The sequence below is a fragment of the Rattus rattus genome, chromosome 9, assembly GCF_011064425.1.
Source record: "Rattus rattus isolate New Zealand chromosome 9, Rrattus_CSIRO_v1, whole genome shotgun sequence".
NCBI classification, from domain to species: Eukaryota; Metazoa; Chordata; class Mammalia; order Rodentia; family Muridae; genus Rattus; species Rattus rattus.
Window position 1 is genome coordinate 62,363,188 of NC_046162.1, and position 16,424 is coordinate 62,379,611.

The 16,424-nt window shown below is 44.3% G+C and overlaps 1 protein-coding gene across 1 annotated transcript in view; it reads left to right on the top strand.

Annotated features, from left to right (window-relative positions):
- Positions 1-1,698: 1,698 nt before the first annotated feature.
- B3gntl1 (UDP-GlcNAc:betaGal beta-1,3-N-acetylglucosaminyltransferase like 1) overlaps positions 1,699-16,424 on the top strand; it is a 54,968-nt gene continuing 40,242 nt past the window's right edge. The window contains exons 1-3 of the mRNA XM_032912779.1: positions 1,699-1,828; positions 3,666-3,782; positions 3,870-3,969. Of these exons, the coding sequence (XP_032768670.1) occupies positions 1,781-1,828; positions 3,666-3,782; positions 3,870-3,969 (265 nt within the window). The 5' untranslated portion in view covers positions 1,699-1,780. The remainder of the gene's footprint in view (positions 1,829-3,665; positions 3,783-3,869; positions 3,970-16,424) is intronic.

Sequence of the window (16,424 nt, forward strand, 5' to 3'; positions counted from 1 at the left end):
AAGTTGGCTCGGGAGTTAAGAGCACTTGTTGCTTTCGCAGAGACATGGTTTTGAGTCCCAACACCTGCCTGGTGGCTCACAGCTGTCTGTAATTCCAGTTTCAGGAGATGTGGCACTCTCTTTTGACCTTCATGGGCACCGGGGAGGCATGTGGTACACACACATACATGTAGGTAAAACGCTCATATACATAAAATAAATTAACCAAAATTTTGACAAACACTGTAGCCTAAAGCTTTGCTGAGAGCTCTTGCTATTTTAAAATTACATTTTATTTTGTGCATATGTTGGGGGTGTGGGTGTGTATTCACTATGGCCTATTTTTGGAGGTCAGACTCCATAACTCGTGGGAATAAGGGTCTCTCCTTGACACCATGTGGGTCCCAGGGCTCAAAGTAGGGTTCTTAGTTAGCAGCAACTGCCTTTATCCGTTGAGCCATCTCTTCCACCCATCTCCTGCTATTTTTAAGTGTGAAAACTCTTGAGGGATGCTTGGTGCCAAGGCCAGTGGGTGACCTCAGTGTTACCCCTTACAAATGGGAGGGTGTGGATGACCAAAACATGCCATCTTAAAATAAACTTCTAGTTGTAGGATGACCATTCAGAGAAACTGCAGGCACAAAAATAAGTCAGAAAAGCACTCTTTTTTGGAAACGAAATATACATGGGTTATCTACATTAAGTAATCAGGTGTTTTATCTCTATCTGGGTTCCCATGCAGCCCAGAGATTGTCACCATCCTTTGGAAGTAATTTACTGAAACCTTTTGGTTCTATGGGGCTCCCACAGTTCATAGCACACTTCCTTCCCTTGTCACCCCCGCCCACTCCCCCGGACGCTGAATCTCTGTGTAGCATAGGAACTCAGCCATTTGGCTTTGACTGAGCAGCAAGCAATCAAATGCAGGCCACACTCTTCAGTGCCTTGGGTCCATCTGAGCTATATCTATCTACCTTTGGCTCATTCCAGGTAGACCCAGTCCAGACCAGTGAACCTTCCTCCGGGAGGGTTCCTTCCTCCTCGTCTGGAATGGAGTAGTCAGACCAAACACGATTCTGATGAAATGTCGCCTGTTTGTTTCAAACTTACTGGCATTTTTTCTTTTTACAGTTATATAGGCCCAACCTGTGGTCGGGTTTGTATTTCTAAGTAACCACCTACTTGCACAGGGTGGAGCCCCTCACAAGTTGCCCCATTCTGAAGTATTTTTATAACATTAGTTTGGCTGTGGACATCAGTTTGCGATGATTTCCGACAGGCTGGGCAGGACGAGAAGCCGCAAAGGCAAGTGAGAACTACAAGGGCAGAAAGGCATGAGCGCCCACGGACTTCGGAAGCGCAACCCTTTGCTCGGCCAGGTCCCGCCCACACTCAGCACTGGCCACCCCCTACCCCCCCCCCCACCCCCGAAGCCTGCTGGTCCTAGCTGCTGGAGCCAAGAACGCCGGCTTTCCCCTCCTGCTCCACGAGTCCCATCATCTATAGAACACTGACACGCCGCCTCACTGGGCACTCTGCTCGAAGTACCGCCTTCCCTTACTGACTGACACGTATCTACACCAATAAAACATTGCTATTCCCCTTCCGCCCGCCCACACCCCTAAGGCTCGAAACCTACTCGGAGTAAGGCAGGGACAGGCCACCAGTCCCTAGCGAGCCACGTGGCTTTGCACCAATCGGAAGTGGTCCAGTCTGTGCACAGCCTCCCGGAGCTTGCTGTGCACGCTTTGGCCTCCTAGGCAGGACTGCGATAGTAGGAGAAGGGCAGTGGAGCCGCGCTATGCAGCTACCCGAGGACGCCACAAAGCGCGCCCCGCTGGCCCTAGTGGTAGGTATGGCTGGGTGAGACACGGCCCAGCCCTCTTGTCCCTTCTTCTGTTGTTGTTTCTCCCTCCCTTCACGGTAGTTATCCTAGAGCCGCTAGGTTTCCTGTAGGAAACCGGTTGCCACGGGTTCAGGAACCTCATCTTGGAGGGTTCCTATCATTCCTGTTCAAGGTGGACATGTGTACAGATGGAGCTCGTTACCGTACACTAACCTGCACACCTACCTGCCCTGCTCTCTAGCGCCCCTCCCCCCTTAGCTCCGCTCACTTGCTTGCCACACCTGCCTTACATACCCAGCTGGTGGCTTAGATGTTGGTCCGGACACATTAAGTATGGTTCACAGGCTCAACGCCAAGTGATGTATTTTTCATGCCAGTTTTACTGAAATTGGAAACCGGAAAATCAAGGCCTTCGTCAGAAATTAATATCGTTTTTATGTGGTAAGGTCTGTAGCTCTGGCTGGCCTGCAACACATGCAACCGAGGATGACCTCGAAACCTTCGAGCATCCGAGTCACATTTACTGATAACAAATATGAGTCATACCACCCTTCTTCAGTTAAAATCTTGTAGGTCTTGAGAAAAATTAAAAATGTTCTTTTCCTGTACAAAATGAGCCCAGAGGACTGGGGTGTAACTCTGACATGCGTGTGAAAGGCCCTGGGTTCGATCCCTAGCAGCTCAAATAAATTATAAAAAGTCTTTAAGCAGCATGCTTTCAGAATAAACACGAACGGGACAGAATGCCACTTTTGGATCCTCCGATCCTCAAAGAGCGTTTCATCTGTAAAGAACCTGGTAAATTGTGTCTTCAGCACTCCATTACAAGCGTCTTATAGCCATGTTTAGATTCAGTAATTTAAAGTGTATTATATGTAGATATTGTTTATATTATATGTAGGCCTTGTCTGTAGAGATTTTTTTTTCTTCCCGCCCGTCTGTAGAGATTTTATATCTATTGTCTGTTGTATATAGCTATGTAACATGCACATATATGTATGTATGTGTTCACACCTACCTACCTATTGGTTTTCCTGCTTAGAAACATGTCCAATTTTCCTTTTCACATTAATTCAAGGGTGATGCCGACTGCTAATTTCCGTGGCTGTTTTTTCCACCACCACTTACTGTGTTATATGAAATTGAGGCAGTTCCTTGTTCCTTTGGCTGTCAGGTTTCAGTGATTTTATTCCATGCACCTTTAGAAACTTTTGACTTTGCGAGACTCCCTGAGAAAAAGGTGCCAGAATTCAAATGTAGAACAATGGGGCCTCCACATGCCCTCTTGGTCCAGCTTGGCTCTTTGATGACCTGTGATGACCCCTATGAAGGGGTCACTCTGTTGGAGTCTGGTTCTCCTGAGCAGGGGATTGATGTTTAACCAGAATGATGATGCTTTTGCCTAGTGATTGAAGTCATGAATCCACCACTGAGTGAGGGATCATTTTGGTGCTTTTAAGTACATCCCCTCCCCCGCATCTGGAAGGGTATGCGACAGATAGACCAGTGGGTAAAGTACTTCCTACCAAACTTGATAACCTGTATTTGTTCCCCATGGTCATGTGTACACATACAATAACAGATGAATAAATGGAACATCTTTTAAAAGCATCAAGGACTTAAGGGATACCTAAGACCTATTAAATATTATGGACCAAATGAATACCAAGAGCTTAGAGAAGAGAAGTAGAAATCTTTGGTTTGCTGGGCATGCCCCATCATGAGGCCTGGTTCTAGACCTGAAGGCCAGGGCTTCATCTTGTGGGATATATATTTCATGGCTGCTGAAGGGAGTGCAGTTGTGCATGGCTGTTTGTTAACCCATTTCTCTGAATTCTAGTCTATTATCCTCCCGGTGCACAATGCTGAACAATGGTTGGACGAGTGCTTGATGTCTGTTTTACAGCAAGACTTTGAAGGCACCATGGAGCTCTCAGTTTTTAATGATGCCAGCAAGGTATTTACCATCCAGCTGTTGGGTGATTTAATATTTTGCAGAACACATTTGAGGGACGTTTCCTGACCTGCTGTGTCATACTTACAGGACAAGTCTAGGGCCATCATTGAAAAATGGAAGGTGAAACTGGAAGATTCTGGCATCTCGGTAGTCATCGGAGGCCATGACTCTCCTTCTCCCAGAGGAGGTAACATATTAAATTGTAATTGCAGTTTCTTAGCAACAAACTTAAATGATTTCATATTGTTACAATCTGGAGAAAAGTATCCTGGTGGAAAAAAAGCATCCTGGTAATCTCCAGGTCTGGTGATTAGGTCTACTGCCTACTTAGAACCAAGTGGGCCTCAGTGTGTCTGTCTGTCTGTCTGCCTGTCTGTCTGCCTGTCTGTCTCCCTCTATCTCTGTCTCCTCCCTCCCCTTTTCCCTCTCCTCTTCCTCCCCCTTTCCTTCTCCCTCCCCCTTCACCCTCCCCTCCCCTCCCCTCTCCCTCTTACACACACACACACACACACACACACACACACACACACACACACACACACACACACATAGAGCAAGCTGACCTAGAACTCAGAGATCTGTCTGCCTCTGCCACCACTGCCTCCCATTCAGTCGGTTTCTCCTTTGGTAAGGCCTTATTGCTGTCTCTGTGTTCACTCCATTTGTAGGTGGAGCCTAATCCATGTGTAAGTTTTAGGAGGTGTGGTCTTTGAGAGATGATAGGGTCATGGGGGTGGAGACTCATGAATGGAAATAGGATTAGTGCTTTGTGGAAAAGGCCCCAAATAATCCTTTACCCTTCTGATGTGTGAGGACAGAGGGGAAATAACCTCAATGAATCAGGAAGCCCTGACCAGATACCAGATCTGCTCGTGCTTTGATCTTTGATAAACGGCTTTCTCTTAAGTGTATGGGCTACCTTGGTTCGAGGCGATTGCCAATGTAGTTCATGTCTGTAATTCCTTAAGCACAGTTTTATTAATATTTTAATGTACCAATACCTTATTCCTTATTAGAGAAAAATTCCGTTGTACAGATAAACCATTTTGTTTATTCATTCATCAATTGATCGGTGTTTAGATTTTTCTCCACTTCTGGGAAATTCTTCTCAGTGAACTTGTGTACAAGTTTTTGTTGGAACACTTGAGTTTTCAACTATTTTGAATACATGAACATTGTTTTTCAAATTTATTGACCATATACCTTATAATTTTATATTTTCCAACTTGAGTACCCACCAAACTGTTAATCTCAGTTTACTCATATCCTGGCTGTTACCTGTTATTCCTTTTATAATTACTATTATAGCCATTCTGGCGAGTGTGAGGTATTTGATTGTGGGTTTGTTTGTGTTTCCAAATGGCTAATGATGTTGAGCCTTGCGTGCTATGTGAATCCTTGGATCCACCTTTGTCCGTTGTTTCCTTGAGTAGTTCTCTTTTCTCTGCTGAGCTATAGGAGTGTATCTATGTGGCACACCAGAGCGTGATTAGATGTATAATTTACATACGCTGTCTTACATTCTTTGGATTGTTTTTTTAGCCTCTTGTGGTAATTACCTTTGGTGCACAAAAGTTCACAGTTGATAAAATCCAGTTTAGTTTTTCTTCATGGCGTCAGTATCTCAAACAACCGTTGCTACATCAACGTAGGAAAGAAATCACTCCTTTTTTTACTTTAGGGATTTTTATTCCTTTATCTCTTATAGTTAGTCTTTCAGTCCACTGTGAGTTAATTCCTATAAATGACAGGACTGTTCATCTTTATAAAGGTTTAGTCCCCTGACTAAACATCATTTTTGAAGAACCTATAGGTGTTATCTTGTTTCAATATCATTTAGTATTCTTTCTTTTTTAATGTATATGGGTGTATATGTCTGTGTACCATATGATCTGCCTGGTGCCTGAGGCCAAAGAGGGAGTCAGATTCCTGGAGGTGAGTCACAGGCACCTGTCAGCTGCCACCTAGGTGCTGGAAATTGAACTTTGAACCTCTGGAAGAGCAGTTGGTGCTCTAACCCCAGAACCCATCTCTCCAATCATCAACAGCTCTTTTGCACTTGTATTCATTCTCATTCATTCATATTCTCTCTCTCTTTCTCTCTCTCTCTCTCTCTCTCCTCTCTCTCTCTCTCTCTCTCTCTCTCTCTCTCTCTCTCTCTCTCATTTTTCAGTATAGAGTTTCTCTGTGTAGCCCTGGCTGTTCTAGAACTTGCTCTATAGATCAGGCTGGCCTCTGGGATTAGAGATATGTGCCACCATGCCCGCCGTGTGACTTTTTTATCTTGTCAGGCATCAGTTAACCACGGATGCATGAGTTCACTTTTGGACTATTCTCCATTGATCTGTGTGGTCATCCGTATGCCTGTCCCATGTTTTTGGCTGCTGCAGCCTTTTGTTTTATTTTCTGTTCATCTTTGTTACGTATACAAGCAAACACTTCACCATTGATGTATGTTCTCAGCCAAATAAATTGTTTTCCTAATTTCCTACTTGGACTGCTCGTTTTTCTTATTGTTGATACTGGAGATCTTACAGCTTTGATTAATTTGTTTGCACAATTTAAAAAAATATTTTTTTTCTTTATTGACTTGAGTATTTCTTATTTACATTTCGATTGTTATTCCCTTTCCCGGTTTCCGGGCCAACATCCCCCTAACCCCTCCCCCTCCCCTTCTATATGGGTGTTCCCGTCCCCATCCTCCCCCCATTACGACCCTCCCCACAACAATCGCGTTCACTGGGGGTTCAGTCTTGGCAGGACCAAGGGCTTCCCCTTCCACTGGTGCTCTCACTAGGCTATTGCTACCTATGAAGTTGGAGCCCAGGGTCAGTCCATGTATAGTCTTTGAGTAGTGGCTTAGTCCCTGGAAGCTCTGGTTGGTTGGCATTGTTGTTCATATGGGGTCTCAAGCCCCTTCAAGCTCTTCCAGTCCTTTCTCTGATTCCTTCAACAGGGGTCCCGTTCTCAGTTCAGTGGTTAAGATAGAGCCATGTATTAACAGAAGTAGAGGTAGTTTTCCTTCTGATTTGGATGTGTGAGGGCATTTGCATGCGAGCACATTCGTGTGTGTGTGTGTGTGTGTATGTGTGTTTATATGTGTGTGTGGTGTGTGTGTGTGTGTTTATGAATGCTTGTCTACATGTTCATGAATGTGGAGGCTAGAAATTCACCATCATTCTTCACCTTATTTTTTGAGACAAAGTCTCTGTACTGGCTGGTTTTGTGTGTCAACTTGACACAAGCTTGAGTTATCACAGAGAAAGGAGCCTCCCTTGAGGAAATGCCTCCCTGAGACCCAGCTGTAAGGCATTTTCTCAACTAGTGGTCAAGTAGGGAGGACTCAACCCATTGTGGGTGGTGCTGTCCCTGGGTTCCAATCCTGGGTTCCATAAGAAAGCAAACTGAGCAAGCCAGGGGAAGTAATCCAGTAAGCAGCACCCCTCCATGGCCTCTGCATCAGCTCCTGCCTCCAAGTTCCTGCCCTGTGTGAGTTCCAGTTCTGACTTCCTTTGGTGATGAACAGCAATGTGGAGGTGTGAGCTGAAAAAAACCCTTTCCGCCCCAACTTGCTTCTTGGTCGTGATGTTTTGTGCAGGAACAGAAACCCTGACTAAGACAGTCTCTTATTAAAACTCGTGTTCACTGATTTGGCAAGACTAATGCTTGGCTAATGCTCTTTCTGTCTGATTCCCCAGGGCTAAGATTATAGAGATTTAGCACCATGCTCTGCCTTTCATATGGGTAGTAGAGATACAGTTTCTCGTGGTCGTGTGGCGGTATTTTGCTAACCGAGATATTTCTCCATCTCTTTTTAAAGATTTTTTTTAAAACAAGTTTTCACGGTGTAGATCAGGCTGGCTTAGAATTTAACATGCCTCAGCCTCCCAATTTCTGGGATTAAAGGGGTGAGCTGCTGCAGGTGGCTTTTATTAAGGATTTTTTTGGTTTGTGTGTTCATGAGGGATGTTTTTGGCCTTCAGTTCTTACAATATTTTTTGGTGGCTTTGATGTCAGGAATTCTGACCTCTAGGACAGCTTAGGGAATGGAGGATATATTCTAACTTTTGGAAATATTTAAGAAGGACTAGTGTTAATTCTCTTGCTTGGTAGAATTCATTGGTGAAACCATTGGATTCTGAGCTTATTTTTTTGTTCCTGAGTCCTCACTTTTTAGTTTCTATGTCAGGAGTTTCTCTGCTTCACTCACGTTCCTGACACACGGTGTCCAGAGTTTCCACCCCTAACCCTTTGGGCCCTTGGCAAGGCTGGTGCTGATGTATTTCAGTGATTTGAGTTTTCCCTTTTTTCAATCTAGCTATGTTGGTTACTTTGTTACTTCATTTACTCAGAGGCTCTCCGGGTATAATTTTTGTCTTTTTGATTGATGGATCCCCTTATCAGTATAATGATGTTGGGTTTTGTTTATTTGTTTCTTAAAATAATTTAGGAATAAAATTGGTTTTTATTTGGTATTTGCACAGCCACGCAGCTTTCTTTGTAATTACTACAAGGGATATTTTTTAAATGCTGTCTTTCAGCTCATTGTGTGCATGGACCTCTTACAACATTTAGAGGAGTCATTTTTAAATTTATTAATTTTTATGTTTTGAGACTTTTTTTATTATTGTTTTTATGATTTATTATTATTTGTTTTGTTTTGTCTTACTGTGTAACTCAGGCTGGCCTTGACCTTGGGATTCTCTTGCCTCAGTTTCTCCAAATTCTGAGATTGTAGATGTAAGATATCTGGATGAGTAATTTTTAAAAATTGTTCTGCCATAGCCAGGTGGTGGTGGCACCTGTTTTTAATCCCAGAACTTGGAAGGCAGAGGCAGGTGGATCTCTGTGAGTTTAAGGCCAGCCTGGTCTACAGAGCAATTTCCAGGACAGCCAAAGCTACACAGAGAAACCCTGTCTTTAAAAACCCAAATAAATAAATAAGTAAATAAATAAATTGTTCTGCCACTGTTTATTTTTTAATTGGGGATTTTAACCTACTTAAATATAACTGTACTTCACCTACAAGGAGGACATTTGCTATTAACTGCTCTGACTTCTAAATGTCTTCTTTCTCTTGTGTTCATTCTTCAGTCCCGTAATTCTGCCTTTTTGTGGGTATTTACTTGTTCCCTGGTGTTCTGTTTAAGTCCCCTGTTATTTCCTTCCTATGTTTTTGTAATTAGTTAATATAGGGATTATAATAGTCATCTTGTCACTAACGTAGGTCAAATTAATAGCATTTTAGCTTTAGTTCCTCACACCTCTCAACTCCTTACTTGATGTTATAAAAATTACATCTTCGTTGTGTGTCCACAGAGGTTCATTATGAATTGCGCCTATTAACATAGATTATGTTGTCCCATGTATCGTCTTATAAGTCATATTGCAAATACATGCAGATCAGAATGAGGGAATGCAGTCTTTTATATTTGCTATGTCCCACCTTGATCGGAACTGTTTACATTCTTCGGCTTCAAGCTCCTGTTTAGCCCCAGGATTCCCCTCTATCCCTATAGGAGATCCACAAACTCCCTCAGTTTTTGTTTATTTGGAATTTCTTTTTTTTTTTTTTTTTTTTTTCGGAGCTGGGGGACCCGAACCCAGGCCTTTGCTTGCTAGGCAAGCACTCTACCACTGAGCTAAATCCCCTCAACCCCTATTTGGAATTTCTTGATTCCATCTTTCTTGAAGGATAATTTTGTAACAACTTTAATTTCATGTTATTTTATGTGTATAGGTGTTGAGACCGCATGTACGGTTGAGCATCTTGTGCATGCCTGGTACCATCAAAGGCCACCAGAGGGCGTCAGAGTCCTCAGACTTGGAGTTAACTGGCAATTGTCAGCCATTTTATGGGTGCTGGGAATTGAACCCAGGACCTGCTTGTATTCGTTGCATAGCACCGAGGCTAACGTCACATATACACCTTCCCAAAGAAGGAGCAATACCGTTTCTAATGTGATATCAATCACTCTGCGGTCGTACATGCTGCCACTGTTAAACACCCGCTGTTTGATTAACCCAGAGGGGAAGACGTTAGCGGTATGGCTTTGCTGACTCCCACTTTGTCTCTGTCTTTATCAGTTGTTTATCACTTAAAATTTCAGTAGTATCCCCCAGAGATTTTAATGTTAATGCCTAAAGCCTGGGAGAAGGGGGTTTTCTTGGGCCCGTGACCAGTGTTCTGGGACCACAGTAACATTACAGGGGCAGTGGCCCAATCAGGTGGCAGCTTGTATCTTATTGGCCAGCGGCCTGTGCTCGAGCTCATTGAGGTCTTTTTCCTTGTTCAGCACAGAGCTCAAATTCCTCCCAACAATGAAGCAACTTGTTGCTCAAGAGCTGACTTGTTTTCCAGATGCCCTTGGGATGGCTTTGGGTATCATGCTGTTCTTGGCCATGGCACCACAGCCTTCCCTGAGATCATCATGCATGTCTTTTGGAGCAACATGCGTGTCTGCTGGAACAACATGCATGTCTTTTGGAGCCCACATTTTCTTCCCCACAATGAAGCATTTTGGATGATTCCCTAAATGATAGGCGATCGGGGTTGGGGGTTTAGCTCAGCGGTAGAGCGCTTGCCTAGCAAGCGCAAGGCCCTGGGTTCTGTCCCCAGCTCCGAAAAAAAGAAAAAAAAAGAAAAAAGAAATGTTAGGCGATCTTCAGTTGGACTTCCAGGTTGCCCAGCCTTTCCTGAGTGTTATGGCAGTGCATCGGAGGTTGCCATGAAAGGTTAAAGATTACGTCACTCGAATGAGCGACAGGTACTGCATTTGGCTTCTTACATGGGCTCTGGGGACACAAACCTACGTGTGAGTCACCTCCCTCCCCACTTGGCACCTCACAAAATCGATAGTTCAGTTAGTAGAAGAAAGGAAAAAAGTTATGTATTCACATCGTCTTTTATAATTACGAGTCCAGCCCTCACCAGCGCTGTGGTTTTGGAGTGGATTGAGGGCTTGCTGATCTTTTCAGCCTTAATAACTTGAGGATTTCTCTAAGGCTGGTTTGCTATCAACAGATTTTTCTCAACTTTAGTTTATCTGGGAATGTCTTCATTTCTCTTTCACCTTTAGAATGAGACTCTTGGGTGGCAGTCTTCTTTCTGGGATGCTCCTGCCCTCCTCCTCGTTTCTGACAGTAAGCCAGCTGTTTCCCTCTGTCCTAGTTAGCTTTCACTGTCAACTTGACACTGCCGAGAATCACCTCAGAAGGAGTCTCAATTGAAGAATTCCCCAGGTCAGTTCGATCTAAAGGATTTGTCTGTGAGGGATCTCCTTGGTTGTTAATTGATGGGAGGAGGGCTCCGCTCACTGTGAATGGTTCTATTCCCTGGGTGAGTGGTCTTGGGCTGTAGCAGGAAACTAGCTGAATGTAAGCCAGAGAGAGAGAGAGAGAGAGAGAGAGAGAGAGAGAGGAGGGAGAGGAGGAGGGGGAGGGAGGGGAGGGGAGGGAGAGGGGGGGGAAAAGAGAGAGGGGAGAGGAGGGGGGGGGGGAGGGGGGGGGAGAGGAGAGGAGAGGAGAGGAGAGGAGAGAGGAGAGGAGAGGAGAGAAGAGAAGAGAGGCAGTGCCCTGCTAAGGTTTAATTTGTGCTTGATTTCTGCACTGACTTCCATAGTGATGGACTCTGAGACCTGGGAGTATAAATCAAAGAAAGCCTTTTCTCCTCTAAAATGCTTCTGGTCAGTGTGCTTTATCACAGTAACAGAGAAGTAGAACAGTCCTGTGAGGGATTTTCTTAACCAGGTTATTTGAAGAGCTACCCTATATGTGGGCAGGACCTTCAGGTGCCTGTATCCTTAATGCTCACTGGCAGGTTCCCTACCTGTTGCTATTGAAGCTGCTACTGCCATCCTTGTCGAATATCAAAACCCAGCTTCTCTGATTTTCTAGTGTGAGCTGAACACTCACATTCTCTAGGAATCCCCCAGGCCTTTGGCCTGCTCTCAAAAGATCATCATAGCTGAGCCTGTTGACTGTCTACCTCCCCTCATAGGGGAAGAGGTTGGGAAGGATCATGGAACCCTCACCTGAGTATCCAGCTACCCTCCCCAACAACTTGTATGCACTATTGTCCTAATTATATTGTGTAAGTAGATTCCAGCAGGTAGACCATAGTAGTAAATTAGCGGCATTGTAAGCATCTGACCCACAGTATAGTGTATTAGGTGCTGATGCAAGGGAGCTGGGACTGGATTTCCAGAGTGTTGCAACCCCATAGAGCCTTGAACCATCTGGTCTCCGTGGTAACATTCAGGTTTCTATTCACATCTTGTTTTCTCTTTATTTCCCATTGAAAATGTTTTCTTCTTAACCTCATCTCTTCCGTTTTCTGGAGCTACTACTTCAGATGATCCTTGTGCCCGGGACATAGATAGTAAAGTAAGATTCCTACTTGTCTACAGTGCTTTTTAAAGTCCTACTTAGTTTTCTGGGCAAAGAATTCTAGAGGCAAAATAACTTTTTTCATACTTATAAAGGATCACCTCATTACCTTCTAGTGTATCATTATGATTCTTGTTATTTTAAAGGTATCTTCTTTGAAAGATGCCTTAAATGATAGTTAATACTTAAGTTTTGAAATTTTTTATGTTGGGTCAAGGTTTTTGTTTCTCCCTTTATTTTTGAGATTAAATGATTTGCCTCACAGTCTTTCTTCTCATTGTAATAAGTCAGGGACTTTAAGGTCTGGACTTGAAAAGAGTATGCCTCATGCAGGTCATTCTTGGTGACAGATGGGTCCTCTTTGGCTACATTTAATTATTTAATACTTATTTAATTTACAGTGTGAGTGGGTATGAATGTGAGGGCACACATGTGTAGGTCAGACAATAACTGTGGGATTTATCCTCTCTTTTCTGCCATATGGGTTCTGGAATCACCCTCAGACCCTCAGCATTGGTGGCAAGTACTTTATACTTACATCACCAGCTGTGTAGAGCTGGTAAGTTGGTGACTTGCTTCCAGGATTTGACTGCATTTGAAGTCATCTGTGATAATTTAAAACCCCAGGTACCTAAATCCTGCTTATGACGTTCTCACAGAATCTGGAACACTGTTTCAGCATTGCAAATATCCCAGGAGGTCTGAGATGAATTTGAGGTTGAAAGCCACAGCTCTAACATTTCAGAAGTAGCATACAATCTTAGTCAGGTTTCTATCGCAGTGATAAACATCGTTAACAAAAGCATCTTGGGAAGGATAGGGTTTATTTCACCTTACAGTGTATAGTCACTCCATCATTAAGGGAGTCAGGGCGGGAACTCAAAGCAGGAATAGAAGCAGAGACCATGGAGAAATCATGTTTATCTGTTTGTACTTCCTGACTCACTTGGTTTGACTTCTTATGCTCCCCACTACCAACTTTCTTACACCCCACTCTCACCTGACCAGGGTTGGCATCACCTGCAGTAGGCTGGGCTCCATCAGTCACCCGCCAAGAAAATGCCCCACGGGCCAATCTCATAGAGTCACTTTCTCAGTTGAGGTTCCTTTTCCTCCAGTCACTGTAGCTTAAGTTGAGTGTCAAGCCAGCACATACACCGTGTTCCCATTTTTGACAGTGTCCACACTGGGTACTCTTTGTGTAGTTCCAGTGTATTTCAAGGACAGCAGGCAGCAGGTAAGGGTTCCCTCTAGGGCACAGGTTGTGACAGCCTGGATATGTAGGGCCTGCTGCTACTGGTAATTCCCCAAACCTGGGCTCTTAGCTTCCTTTGAGATCTTGGAGTAGAGTTGTGTGGGTGGAAGGTGGAGGAAGCAGGAGGTGTGAGTGTGCTTGGAATACTTTGATGGCTCTCAGGAAAAGGAATAAGAGGAAGAGACAGGTCTTGCTGTTACCAGACCTCGTGCTTCACAGTCCCTCCCCCTTCCTGCGCTTGCTCTTTGTGTTAATGTAACGTCTGGATGGCTGTAAGGAGCATGGGTGGTAGAGGACCTGTAGTCCTCGGGTCACTTAGTGATCCTGCTCGGCCCCCTTTCTCATCACTTAGTGATTCATCCACCACCCACCACCCCTTGTTGCTTAGTGATCCTGCCTGCCTGCCCTCCCGCCCGCTGGCCAGCCTGCTCTTCTTCCTTCCTTTTCTTCCTCCCTTCCTTCATCACCATCTCATTGTATAGCCCAGGCTGGCATCAGCCTTGAATAATCCTCCTGCCTCCGCCTCCTGTTATTATAGGCCCGTGCTACCATGTTTGCTTTACTTGATGATTGTTAAGAGATTGATTGATTCAAGGACAGCCTTGATTGTTCATCGCCCATGAGTTCACCCAGTTCTCATTTCCGTCTTTGGTCTATCGTTGTCCCCAGTATCCAGACACCAATCTGGAAATACTGGGTCTCAGTGTCTTCAGGACCTTGGACGTAATTTGTCTGCTTTCTCAAAGTAGCTTATATTTCACCTGCCCAATCTGAAAGCCTGCTATGCTGATGTTACTGCCCTCTGTGGTCTCCGGCTGATGTTTAGTTTCTCTCGTGTTTGCTGTTCTGGGTGAAGTACAGGGTAGATGTTGGAAGCTCAAGTCAGCACTATTGGGCTGCTAAGCCTCAGCTGAACCTGGTCTGTCAAGATGAACCCTAAGAAATGTTGCCTGCAGGAGTGCAGTTTGAGGAAGCACAATAGCATGAACAATATTTAAGACAAAGTTTAAATAAAACTGCTTTTTAGGGCTAAAGAGATGGCTCCGTCAGTGTTTGCCTTACAAGTGTGAAGACCCAAGTTTAATCCCTAGAATGTGTGTCAAAAAATCTGGGTGTGGTAGCATATTTGGAGAAAGGCCAAGTCCTGGGGACAGCCAGCCATGCCTGCTTAGTGAGATCTAGGTTCATGAGAGACCTGTCTGATAAAAGAATAGACTGAGGAATGAGATTCAAGAATGGCAACACTCTCTTCACTTGTCCTCATCTTGTGCGTTTGGAAAATGTTAATATCTTCTGGAAATTATTTCCTAGTTTTACTGTCTTTACATTGAAATAGAAAACTACATGGGACATTACACAATGTATGCTTCAACTTCTGAAACATGAATCTGAAACTAAATGTTCTTTGGTACTCTTTAGTTAAGAGGGATTTTGCAGCTTCTGTCATCGAATGGAAAGGGCATTTTGATAACCGATGTTTCTTGTCTCCACTTTAAAAACAGATTTTGTCTTTCACTGCTTGTCACTGAGTCATATCATGTCTGAATGCACTCTATGACAAGGACAGTATAAAACTGAGGACCCCAGTGGAGTGCTGGACATGTTACCTTAGTCATTAGACAAATTCAAACATCTTGTTTCCAGGAATGCCGGGTTATTTGTAGTGGGTGAAGAGTCACTTTTTAGAAATAACATAATCATATAACAACAGAAATACATTTTACCATGTGGCCTTTTGCTAAAGGCAGAATGAGCCACAGCCGACTGCTCCTCTCCAGGAGTGAGGAATGCTAATATCTCCATGGAGCTAGGTTTTTTCCTGTTGGAACCATAGCAACCGACTACCCTCACAAAGGGACTGGCCTCCCCAAACATGGAGCCCCCACACAAACATTTGACTTTCTTCAAGGCAGTAATATTAGAGCAAATTCCTTGTCTTTGCCAAACACAAGATTCATTGTGAGAAGCTCCAGCATCTTCAGTGGGCTGGGACCCCCCTTCATTACAGATTCAAGGATTCAGTCTCTCTCTTAAAATCTGACTTTTCATAAGCAACTTTTGTGACAGAATTCTGTTAATTTTAGCGTGCTTGTGAAGAAGGACGACTTCTTTTGTTGTTGTTGAGGTTCTGAGGAGGTGTTTATTCTAGATGCTTGCTTTGCTCTGTAGGGATGGCCCTGGGGTTTTCTAGTGGTTGCAAATCTGTCTCAGGGTAAGAGGTACTGCATTACCTTTTGTGATCATCTCCTCCTCTGCTTTTGTTTATGCTTACGGTTTTTCAAAATCTGGGCCATTGCTAACTGGTTTGGACTGGCCAAGTTCTAGAGATTAGTGCTGGAAATTAACCTGCTGCTGCATATAAACCCCGCAGAAGGATGCTAGTTTGGGTTGGATCTTAGGGGGCTTGAGCAAATAGGGCAGCTTCCCATTGTCTTGTGTCTTGCTTTTACATTTTCAGTCATAGCATTACTCCTCTTGCCCCCTGGTGTCTCTGTCTCTCTCTTTTCTCTCCCCATCCTCCCTGCCCCGTGCGCGCGCGCGCGCGCGCGCGCGCGCGTGTGTGTGTGTGTGTTCGTTCGCACACACACACATGCACTCTGTTCCCAACTTTCTTAAGCTTGCCTTCAAATACCAAAGAGATTTATTGTTTCAACTCTATACACATCTAGTTTGCTTTGTGTACTTTTCTCAGGGGCATCAAGACTGTAACCATCTGGTTGATGTGATTCAGGTGTTGGTAGGCTTTTCCAGGAAGAGTTGGCCCTCCTTAAAGCCACAGTAGCGCCCTCTTCTGGTTTGATTTTGCTTTAATGGCTCTACCTTTGGCACCCTGGCGAGCCTGTGTCACTTTTTGTACAGTGCCCCAAATGTCCAAACCTCTGTAATTCCCTTGTCCGTAGGGCAAAGCTCAGCCCTCTTAGCCCAACAGTCAGCTCCTCCAGAAGTGATTTGTTCCTCCAACCCGTCTGCATCCAAGGTTCTGCCCCACACTTGCTTTT